Source organism: Oncorhynchus mykiss, chromosome 10 (genome assembly GCF_057628025.1).
Source record: "Oncorhynchus mykiss isolate SJ-2025 chromosome 10, ASM5762802v1, whole genome shotgun sequence".
NCBI classification, from domain to species: domain Eukaryota; kingdom Metazoa; phylum Chordata; class Actinopteri; order Salmoniformes; family Salmonidae; genus Oncorhynchus; species Oncorhynchus mykiss.
Genome location: NC_143031.1, coordinates 10,595,001 through 10,607,290, shown reverse-complemented (window position 1 = coordinate 10,607,290; position 12,290 = coordinate 10,595,001). Strand labels below are relative to the sequence as shown.

General features: G+C 50.5%; 1 protein-coding gene across 30 annotated transcripts in view; it reads right to left on the bottom strand.

Moving 5' to 3' along the window:
• LOC110533327 (transcription factor COE1-A) overlaps positions 1 to 12,290 on the bottom strand; it is a 308,731-nt gene that overhangs the window by 103,312 nt on the left and 193,129 nt on the right. For all 30 annotated transcript variants that reach the window (XM_090188934.1, XM_036989684.2, XM_090188937.1 and 27 more), the window contains exons 7-8: positions 11,974 to 12,055; positions 5,671 to 5,809 (exon numbers count right to left, since the gene is read on the bottom strand). In XM_090188934.1, the coding sequence (XP_090045060.1) occupies positions 5,671 to 5,809; positions 11,974 to 12,055 (221 nt within the window). The remainder of the gene's footprint in view (positions 1 to 5,670; positions 5,810 to 11,973; positions 12,056 to 12,290) is intronic.

Sequence of the window (12,290 nt, the reverse complement as noted above, 5' to 3'; positions counted from 1 at the left end):
ACCAGGTCTCCTCCCACCCAGTCTCCTCCCACCCTGTCTCCCCCTCTGTCTCCCCCACCCTGGCCCCTCCCACCCAGTCTCCTCCCACCCAGTCTCCTCCCACCCTGCCCCCTCCCACCAGGTCTCCTCCCACCAGGTCTCCTCCCACCCAGTCTCCTCCCACCCAGTCTCCTCCCACCCTGTCTCCTCCACCCAGTCTCCTCCCACCCAGTCTCCTCCCACCCTGTCTCCTCCCACCCAGTCTCCTCCCACCCTGTCTCCTCCACCCAGTTTCCTCCCACCCTGTCTCCTCCAACCAGGTCTCCTCCCACCCAGTCTCCTCCCACCCTGTCTCCTCCCACCCAGTCTCCTCCCACCCAGTCTCCTCCCCCTCTGTCTCCTCCCACCCTGTCTCCTCCCACCCTGCCCCCTCCCACCAGGTCTCCTCCCACCCAGTCTCCTCCCACCCTGTCTCCCCCTCTGTCTCCCCTACCCTGCCCCCTCCCACCAGGTCTCCTCCCACCCAGTCTCCTCCCACCCTGTCTCCCCCTCTGTCTCCCCCACCCTGGCCCCTCCCACCCAGTCTCCTCCCACCCAGTCTCCTCCCACCCTGCCCCCTCCCACCAGGTCTCCTCCCACCAGGTCTCCTCCCACCCAGTCTCCTCCCACCCAGTCTCCTCCCAACCAGTCTCTCCCACCCTGCCCCCTCCAACCAGGTCTCCTCCCACCCAGTCTCCTCCCACCCAGTCTCCTCCCACCCTGTCTCCCCCACCCTGCCCCCTCCCACCCAGTCTCCCCCACCCTGCCCCCTCCCACCCAGTCTCCTCCCACCCAGTCTCCTCCCACCCTGTCTCCTCCACCCAGTCTCCTCCCACCCAGTCTCCTCCCACCCTGTCTCCTCCCACCCAGTCTCCTCCCACCCTGTCTCCTCCAACCAGGTCTCCTCCCACCCAGTCTCCTCCCACCCTGTCTCCTCCCACCCTGTCTCCTCCACCCAGTCTCCTCCACCCAGTCTCCTCCCACCCTGTCTCCTCCCACCCTGTCTCCTCCCACCCTGTCTCCTCCCACCCAGTCTCCTCCCACCCAGTCTCCTCCACCCAGTCTCCTCCCACCCAGTCTCCTCCCACCCTGTCTCCTCCCACCCAGTCTCCTCCCACCCAGTCTCCTCCACCCAGTCTCCTCCCACCCAGTCTCCTCCCACCCTGTCTCCTCCCACCCAGTCTCCTCCCACCCAGTCTCCTTCCACCCAGTCTCCTCCACCCAGTCTCCTCCCACCCAGTCTCCTCCCACCCTGTCTCCTCCCACCCAGTCTCCTCCCACCCAGTCTCCTCCCACCCAGTCTCCTCCCACCCAGTCTCCTCCACCCAGTCTCCTCCCACCCAGTCTCCTCCCACCCTGTCTCCTCCCACCCAGTCTCCTCCCACCCTGTCTCCTCCCACCCAGTCTCCTCCCACCCAGTCTCCTCCCACCCTGCCACCCTGTGTCTAGAACCTTTCCATGTTCCAATCGTATACAAACAGACAGACAGACAGACAGACAGACAAATGTACAAAGTCAGGCAGATGGACAAACACAGAGAGACAGAGACTCAGACTCTAGACTATACTATACTGTAGACTGACTGACAGACAGACAGACGGTCAGACCAGAGGGCAGACTGACTGACAGACAAACAGCCGGTCAGACCAGAGGGCAGACAGACTGACAGACAGACAGACAGACAGACAGACAGACAGACAAATGTACAAAGTCAGGCAGATGGACAAACACAGAGAGACAGAGACTCAGACTCTAGACTATACTATACTGTAGACAGACTGACAGACAGACAGCCGGTCAGACCAGAGGGCAGACAGACTGACAGATAGACAGCCGGTCAGACCAGAGGGCAGACAGACTGAGAGACAGACAGACGGTCAGACCAGAGGGCAGACAGACTGACAGACAGACTGACGGTCAGACCAGAGGGCAGACTGACTGACAGACGGTCAGACCAGAGGGCAGACAGACTGACAGACAGACTGACGGTCAGACCAGAGGGCAGACTGACAGACAGACGGTCAGACCTGAGGGCAGACAGACTGACAGACAGACAGACGGTCAGACCAGAGGGCAGACTGACTGACAGATGGTCAGACCAGAGGGCAGACAGACTGACTGACAGACGGTCAGACCAGAGGGCAGTCAGACTGACAGACAGACAGACGGTCAGACCAGAGGGCAGTCAGACTGACAGACGGTCAGACCAGAGGGCAGACAGACTGACTGACAGACGGTCAGACCAGAGGGCAGTCAGACTGACAGACAGACAGACGGTCAGACCAGAGGGCAGACTGACTGACAGACGGTCAGACCAGAGGGCAGACTGACTGACAGACGGTCAGACCTGAGGGCAGACTGACTGACAGACGGTCAGACCAGAGGGCAGACAGACTGACAGACAGACAGACGGTCAGACCAGAGGGCAGACTGACTGACAGACGGTCAGACCAGAGGGCAGACAGACTGACTGACAGACGGTCAGACCAGAGGGCAGTCAGACTGACAGACAGACAGACGGTCAGACCAGAGGGCAGACTGACTGACAGACGGTCAGACCAGAGGGCAGACAGACTGACTGACAGACGGTCAGACCAGAGTGCAGTCAGACTGACAGACAGACAGCCGGTCAGACCAGAGGGCAGACTGACTGACTGACAGACGGTCAGACTAGAGGGCAGACTGACAGACAGACAGACGGTCAGACCAGAGGGCAGACAGACTGACTGACAGACGGTCAGACCAGAGGGCAGACAGACTGACAGACAGACGGTCAGACCAGAGGGCAGACTGACAGACAGACAGACGGTCAGACCAGAGGGCAGACAGACTGACTGACAGACGGTCAGACCAGAGGGCAGACAGACTGACAGACAGACAGACGGTCAGACCAGAGGGCAGACTGACAGACAGACAGACGGTCAGACCAGAGGGCAGACAGACTGACTGACAGACGGTCAGACCAGAGGGCAGACAGACTGACAGACAGACAGACGGTCAGACCAGAGGGCAGACTGACAGACAGACAGACGGTCAGACCAGAGGGCAGACAGACTGACTGACAGACGGTCAGACCAGAGGGCAGACAGACTGACAGACAGACAGACGGTCAGACCAGAGGGCAGACTGACTGACAGACAAACAGCCGGTCAGACCAGAGGGCAGACAGACTGACAGACAGACAGCCGGTCAGACCAGAGGGCAGACAGACTGACAGACAGACAGCCGGTCAGACCAGAGGGCAGACAGACTGAGAGACAGACAGATGGTCAGACCAGAGGGCAGACAGACTGACAGACAGACTGACGGTCAGACCAGAGGGCAGACTGACTGACAGACGGTCAGACCAGAGGGCAGTCAGACTGACAGACAGACAGCCGGTCAGACCAGAGGGCAGACAGACTGACAGACAGACAGACGGTCAGACCAGAGGGCAGACTGACAGACAGACAGACGGTCAGACCAGAGGGCAGACAGACTGACTGACAGACGGTCAGACCAGAGGGCAGACAGACTGACAGACAGACAGACGGTCAGACCAGAGGGCAGACTGACTGACAGACAAACAGCCGGTCAGACCAGAGGGCAGACAGACTGAGAGACAGACAGACGGTCAGACCAGAGGGCAGACAGACTGACAGACAGACTGACGGTCAGACCAGAGGGCAGACTGACTGACAGACGGTCAGACCAGAGGGCAGACAGACTGACAGACAGACTGACGGTCAGACCAGAGGGCAGACTGACAGACAGACGGTCAGACCTGAGGGCAGACAGACTGACAGACAGACAGACGGTCAGACCAGAGGGCAGACTGACTGACAGATGGTCAGACCAGAGGGCAGACAGACTGACTGACAGACGGTCAGACCAGAGGGCAGTCAGACTGACAGACAGACAGACGGTCAGACCAGAGGGCAGTCAGACTGACAGACGGTCAGACCAGAGGGCAGACAGACTGACTGACAGACGGTCAGACCAGAGGGCAGTCAGACTGACAGACAGACAGACGGTCAGACCAGAGGGCAGACTGACTGACAGACGGTCAGACCAGAGGGCAGACTGACTGACAGACGGTCAGACCTGAGGGCAGACTGACAGACAGACGGTCAGACCAGAGGGCAGACAGACTGACAGACAGACAGACGGTCAGACCAGAGGGCAGACTGACTGACAGACGGTCAGACCAGAGGGCAGACAGACTGACTGACAGACGGTCAGACCAGAGGGCAGTCAGACTGACAGACAGACAGACGGTCAGACCAGAGGGCAGACTGACTGACAGACGGTCAGACCAGAGGGCAGACAGACTGACTGACAGACGGTCAGACCAGAGTGCAGTCAGACTGACAGACAGACAGACGGTCAGACCAGAGGGCAGACTGACTGACTGACAGACGGTCAGACTAGAGGGCAGACTGACAGACAGACAGACGGTCAGACCAGAGGGCAGACAGACTGACTGACAGACGGTCAGACCAGAGGGCAGACAGACTGACAGACAGACGGTCAGACCAGAGGGCAGACTGACAGACAGACAGACGGTCAGACCAGAGGGCAGACAGACTGACTGACAGACGGTCAGACCAGAGGGCAGACAGACTGACAGACAGACAGACGGTCAGACCAGAGGGCAGACTGACAGACAGACAGACGGTCAGACCAGAGGGCAGACAGACTGACTGACAGACGGTCAGACCAGAGGGCAGACAGACTGACAGACAGACAGACGGTCAGACCAGAGGGCAGACTGACAGACAGACAGACGGTCAGACCAGAGGGCAGACAGACTGACTGACAGACGGTCAGACCAGAGGGCAGACAGACTGACAGACAGACAGACGGTCAGACCAGAGGGCAGACTGACTGACAGACAAACAGCCGGTCAGACCAGAGGGCAGACAGACTGACAGACAGACAGCCGGTCAGACCAGAGGGCAGACAGACTGACAGACAGACAGCCGGTCAGACCAGAGGGCAGACAGACTGAGAGACAGACAGATGGTCAGACCAGAGGGCAGACAGACTGACAGACAGACTGACGGTCAGACCAGAGGGCAGACTGACTGACAGACGGTCAGACCAGAGGGCAGTCAGACTGACAGACAGACAGCCGGTCAGACCAGAGGGCAGACAGACTGACAGACAGACAGACGGTCAGACCAGAGGGCAGACTGACAGACAGACAGACGGTCAGACCAGAGGGCAGACAGACTGACTGACAGACGGTCAGACCAGAGGGCAGACAGACTGACAGACAGACAGACGGTCAGACCAGAGGGCAGACTGACTGACAGACAAACAGCCGGTCAGACCAGAGGGCAGACAGACTGACAGACAGACAGCCGGTCAGACCAGAGGGCAGACAGACTGACAGACAGACAGACAGCCGGTCAGACCAGAGGGCAGACAGACTGAGAGACAGACAGACGGTCAGACCAGAGGGCAGACAGACTGACAGACAGACTGACGGTCAGACCAGAGGGCAGACTGACTGACAGACGGTCAGACCAGAGGGCAGTCAGACTGACAGACAGACAGCCGGTCAGACCAAAGGGCAGACAGACTGACAGACTGACAGACGGTCAGACCAGAGGGCAGACAGACTGACAGACAGACAGACGGTCAGTAGAAAAGTGAGAGGGTGCCTACCATGCTCCAGGTAAGACGGACCTTCCGAAGGATCCAGCCTACGAGCCCTGCGGCCGTGTTTGGAGTTGTTGTGGACAAACATGTTGTCAGAGACCGCCAGGACATGTCCGTCCACACTGACCGTAGTAGACACCACCACCTGGACATAGATACACACAGAGGTCAAAGGTTAGGATGTTTTGACAAATCTGGGGTGTCTCCAGATCGGATCATTCCATCTACAACCATAACATATGCACCATCATAGTGATACAGAGAGCTGAATTAATGTAATGTCAATGGAAATCTGAAACTCCTAGTCCAGCCAGCTTCTATGCACTTTCAATAACCAACTATCAAAAAATAAACAATTACGAAAATACAAAATAAATGATCAAATAAAAAAATATATAAAACATTTAAAATATAAAATAACCAACAAATTGTGCTTCTTCATATAAGAGCGTCTGTGTTTTAGTGTACTCTTCTCTCCGTCTCTCCTTCTCTCCCTCTCTCCCTCTCCTTCTCTCCTTATCTCCCTCTCCTTATCTCCGTCTCTCCTTCTCTCCCTCTCTCCTTCTCTCCCTCTCTTCTTCTCATCATCTCTCCTTCTCTCCCTCTCTCTTCTTCTCACCCTCTCTCCTTCTCACCCTCTCTCCTTCTCTCCCTCTCTCCTTCTCTCCTTCTCTCCCTCTCTCCTTCTCTCATTCTCTTCATTTCTCCTCCTCTCCATCTCTCCTTCTTACCCTCCTTCTCACCCTCTCTCCTTCTCTCCCTCTCTCCTTCTCTCCATCTATCCTTCTTTCCCTCTCTCCCTCTCTCCTTGAGACTCGGGACTGCTGGCTGATAGAATGACATGCAGGTTCATTTAATTGGAAGCGTCCCTCATTCGAGAGCCCAGAAACAATAGGAGGTAGCTAATGGGTTGGTGTTGCTGAGTGCTGAGTCCATTACTGTGGTCCAATAGGAACCGGGCTGGACTAGGCTGAGCTGTGCTAAGAGGACTCCCCTGGTGCTCAGAAAAGCCTCCAATCTCTGCAGCTTCAAAAGGCTCCTTCCTGCCTCTCTTGAAAAGGACTTGGCAAACACCTGTGATAGTCTCCCTGGACAGACACCTCCTAACCCCCATAACTCCCTGTTCACTAGTCTCCCTGGACAGACACCTCCTAACCCCCCTAACTCCCTGTTCACTAGTCTCCCTGGACAGACACCCCCTAACCTGCCTAACTCCCTGTTCACTAGTCTCCCTGGACAGACACCTCCTAACCTGCCTAACTCCCTGTTCACTAGTCTCCCTGGACAGAAACCTCATAACCTGCCTAACTCCCTGTTCACTAGTCTCCCTGGACAGACACCTCATAACCTGCCTAACTCCCTGTTCACTAGTCTCCCTGGACAGACACCTCCTAACCTGCCTAACTCCCTGTTCACTAGTCTCCCTGGACAGACACCTCCTAACCTGCCTAACTCCCTGTTAACTAGTCTCCCTGGACAGACACCTCCCTGTCTGCCTAACTCCCTGTTAACTAGTCTCCCTGGACAGACAACTCCTAACCTGCCTAACTCCCTGCCCCATTCCCCACAGCAGCTCACAGCTCTACCTCTCCTCTCTATGTTTATTTCAATGTCAACCCCTCTCTCTCTCTCTCTCTCTCTCTCTCTCTCTCTCTCTCTCTCTCTCTCTCAATTTAATTTCAATTCAATTCAAGGTCTTTATTGGCATGGGAAACATGTGTTAACATTGCCAAAGCAAGTGAGGTAGATAATATATAAAGTGAATATATAAAGTGAAATAAACAATAAAAATTAACAGTAAACATCACACATACAGAAGTTTCAAAACAATAAAGACATTACAAATGTCATATTATGTATATATATATACAGTGTTTTAACAATGTACAAATGGTAAAGGACACAAGATAAAATAAATAAGCATAGATATGGGTTGTATTTACAATTGTGTGTGTTCTTCACTGGTTGCCCTTTTCTCGTGGCAACAGGTCACAAATCTTGCTGCTGTGATGGCACACTGTGGAATTTCACCCAGTAGATATGGGAGTTTTTCAAAATTGGATTTGTTTTCGAATTCTTTGTGGATCTGTGTAATCTGAGGGAAATATGTCTCTCTAATATGGTCATACATTGGGCAGGAGGTTAGGAAGTGCAGCTCAGTTTCCACCTCATTTTGTGGGAAGTGAGCACATAGCCTGTCTTCTCTTGAGAGCCATGTCTGCCTACGGCAGCCTTTCTCAATAGCAAGGCTATGCTCACTGAGTCTGTACATAGTCAAAGCTTTCCTTAATTTTGGGTTAGTCACAGTGGTCAGGTATTCTGCCGCTGTTTACTCTCTGTGTAGGGTCTCTCTCTCTCTCTCTCTCTCTCTCTCTCTCGCTCTCTCTCTCTCGCTCTCTCTCTTTCTCTCTCTTTCTCTCTCTCTCTCTCTCTCTCGCTCTCTCTCTTTCTCTTTCTTTCTCTCTCTCTCTCTCTCTCTCTCTTTCCCTCTCTCTTTCTGTATCTTTCTCTCTCTTTCTCTCTCTTTCTGTTTCTTCTCTCTCTCTCTCTCTCTCTCTTTCTCTCTCTTTCTGTCTCTTTCTCTCTCTTTCTCTCTCTCTCTCTTTATCTCTCTTTCTCTCTCTCTATATATATATATATATATATATATATATATTTCTCTCTCTCTCTTTCTGTCTATTTCTCTATCTCTCTCTCTCTCTCTCTCTCTCTCTCTCTCTATCTTTCTCTCTCTCTCTCTCGCTCTCTCTCTCTCTCTCTATCTTTCTCTCTCGCTCTCTCTCTCAATGTCACCAAATTGAAACACGATTCAAGCTAGTCAGTGGATCAGAATTCTGTCTTCCCTGTCTTCAACATTCCAACACTAGATTTAGTGAAGAAGTGAAGAAACATCCATTCCCCTCTATTGTTCATAAGCGGAGTTTATTAGCACTTATTGAGCCAGTATGGTGAATACCTACAGTAACAGCCCTAGTACGACCCAGGCCAAATGCAGCCGTCCACATTGAATATCCACACATAACAAAGGCTAGGGGAGTTAAAATGGGGTGGCATTGATTGTAATTAAGAAAACATTAAATAAGATTTAGCTACAGACTGATAGAGCTCTAGTCTAGCCACTCTCTCTTTCTCTCAATTCAATTCAATTCAATTCAAGGTCTTTATTGGCATGGGAAACATGTGTTAACATTGCCAAAGCAAGTGAGGTAGACAACATACAAAGTGAATATATAAAGTGAAAAACAACAAAAAATAACAGTAAACATTACACATACAGAGGTTTCAAAACAGTAAAGATATTACAAATGTCATATTATATATATATATACAGTGTTGCAACGATGTACAAATAGTTAAAGGACACAAGATAAAATAAATAAGCATAAATATAGGTTGTATTTACAATGGTGTGTGTTCTTCACTGGTTGCCCTTTTCTTGTGGCAACAGGTCACATATCTTGCTGCTGTGATGGCACACTGTGGAATTTCACCCAGTAGATATGGGAGTTTATCAAAATTGGGTTTGTTTTCGAATTCTTTGTGGATCTGTGTAATCTGAGGGTAATATGTGTCTCTAATATGGTCATACATTGGACAGGAAGTTAGGAAGTGCAGCTTAGTTTCCACCTCATTTTGTGGGCAGTGAGCACATAGCCTGTCTTCTCTTCAGAGCCATGTCTGCCTACGGCGGCCTTTCTCAATAGCAAGGCTATGCTCACTAAGTCTGTACATAGTCAAAGCTTTCCTTAAGTTTGGGTCAGTCACAGTGGTCAGGTATTCTGCCACTGTGTACTCTCTGTTTAGGGCCAAATAGCATTCTAGTTTGCTCTGTTTTCTTGTTAATTCTTTCCAATGTAATTATCTTTTTGTTTTCTCATGATTTGCTTGGGTCTAATTGTGCTGTTGTCCTGGGGCTCTGTGGGGTGTGTTTGTGAACTGAGCCCCAGGACCAGCTTGCTTAGGGGACTATTCTCCAGGTTCATCTCTCTGTAGGTGATGGCTTTGTTATGGAAGGTTTGGGAATCACTTCCTTTTCGGTGGTTGTAGAATTTAACGGCTCTTTTCTGGATTTTGATAATTAGTGGGTATCGGCCTAATACTGCTCTGCGTGCATTATTTGGTGTTTTGCGTTGTACACGGAGGATATTTTTGCAGAATTTTGGAGTTTTTCCCATTTTGTGAAATCTTGGTTGGTGAGCGGACCCCAGAACTCACAACCATAAAGGGCAATGGGCTCTCTGACAGATTCAAGTATTTTTAGCCAGATCCCAATTGGTATGTTGAATTTTATGTTCCTTTTGATGGCATAGAATGCCCTTCTTGCCTTGTCTCTCAGATCGTTCACAGCTTTGTGGAAGTTACCTGTGGCGCTGATGTTTAGGCCAAGGTATGTACAGTTTTTTGTGTGCTCTAGGGCAACAGTGTCTAGATGGAGTTTGTATTTGTGGTCCTGGCGACTGGACCTTTTTTGGAACACCATTATTTTGGTCTTACTGAGATTTACTGTCAGGGCCCAGGTCTGACAAAATCTGTGCAGAAGATCTAGGTGCTGCTGTAGGCCCTCCTTGGTTGGTGACAGAAGCACCAGATCATCAGCAAACAGTAGACATTTGACTTCAGATTCTAGTAGGGTGAGGCCGGGTGCTGCACACTTTTCTAGTGCCCGCGCCAATTCGTTGATATATATGTTGAAGAGGGTGGGGCTTAAGCTGCATCCCTGTCTCACCCCACGGCCCTGTGGGAAGAAATGTGTGTGTTTTTTGCCAATTTTAAACGCACACTTGTTGTTTGTGTACATGGATTTTATAATGTTGTGTGTTTTACTCCCAACACCACTTTCCATCAGTTTGTATAGCAGACCCTCATGCCAAATTGAGTCAAAGGCTTTTTTGAAATCAACAAAGCATGAGAGTACTTTGCCTTTGTTTTGGTTTGTCAATTATCTGTCGTTCTGCCCCTGAACAGGCAGTTAACCCACTGTTCCTAGGCCGAAATTGAAAATAAGAATTTGTTCTTAACTGACTTGCCTAGTTAAATAAAAAATAGAGCCAAAAAGATTGGAGAAGTGGTTTACCCATACATCTCTATTTTGGATAGATCATTCTTTGTGTTGTTGTTTGTTTAGTGTTTTTCTTCAATTTCATTGAGCTGATTTCTGACATGCTGTTCCTTCTTTTTCCGTGGTATATTTCTGTATTGTTTTAGTGATTCACCATTGTGAAGGCGTAGACTCAGGTTTTCCGGGTCTCTATGTTTTTGGTTGGACAGGTTTCTCAATTTCTTTCTTAGATTTTTGCATTCTTCATCAAACCATTTGTCATTGTTGTTCATTTTCTTCAGTTTTCTATTTGAGATTTTTAGATTTGATAGGGAAGCTGAGATGTCAAATATACTGTTAAGATTATCTAATGCCAAGTTTACACCTTCACTATTACAGCGGAACGTTTTACCCAGGAAATTGTCAAAAAGGGATTGAATTTGTTGTTGCCTAATTGTTTTTTTGGTAGGTTTTCAAACTGTATTCCTTTCATCTATAGCATTTCTTAATGTTACTCAGTTCTTTTGGCTTTGATGCCTCATGATTGAGTGTTACTCTGTTCAAGTAGACTGTGATTTTGCTGTGGTCTGATAGGGGTGTCAGTGGGCTGACTGAGAACGCTCTGAGAGACTCTGGGTTGAGGTCAGTGATAAAGTAGTCTACAGTACTATTGCCAAGAGATGAGCTATAGGTGTACCTACCATAGGAGTCCCCTCGAAGCCTACCATTGACTATGTACATACCCAGTGTGCGACAGAGCTGCAGGAGTTGTGACCCGTTTTTGTTGGTTATGTTGTCATAGATGTGCCTAGGGGGGCATATGGGGGAGGGAGTGCTGTCACCTGCAGGCAGGTGTTTGTCCCCCTGTGTGCTGAGGGTGTCAGGTTCTTGTCCGGTTCTGGCATTTAGGTCACCACAGACTAGTACATGTCCCTGGGCTTGGAAATGATTGATTTCCCCCTCCAGGATGGAGAAGCTGTCTTCATTAAAGTATGGGGATTCTAGTGGGGGGATATAGGTAGCACACAGGAGGACATTTTTCTCTGTTAAGATAATTTCTTTTGGAATTTCTAGCCAAATTCGTTTTAGGCTGAGTTTCTGTACAGCACTTAGTGACATCAGCTGATGTAAAAATGGCTATATACATACATTTGATATTGATTGATTGATATAGATATAGATAGATAGATCAGAGGGGGACAATGAGACGGGGTTGGAGATGAGAGAGGAAGAATAAAGAGAGAAGGGAATAAGACATTTATTTGATTAACCTGGAAGCGGCGCATGTCCCGTGGGTTCCCTGCGTTCTTCAGACAGTTCTGGTTGCATTTCAGGAAGAACTTCAGGAAGAACCTACAGAACACACAGAAGGAGGAACAGTCAGACAGACAGACAGACAGACAGACAGACAGACAGACAGACAGACAGACACCATTGTGCAGCAGTACAGTTTGTCAACACACGTTGTCTACGTCATTACAGTTTGTCAGCACACATTGTCTACGTCATTACAGTTTGTCAGCACACGTTGTCTACGTCATTACAGTTTGTCAACACACGTTGTCTACGTCATTACAGTTTGTCAACA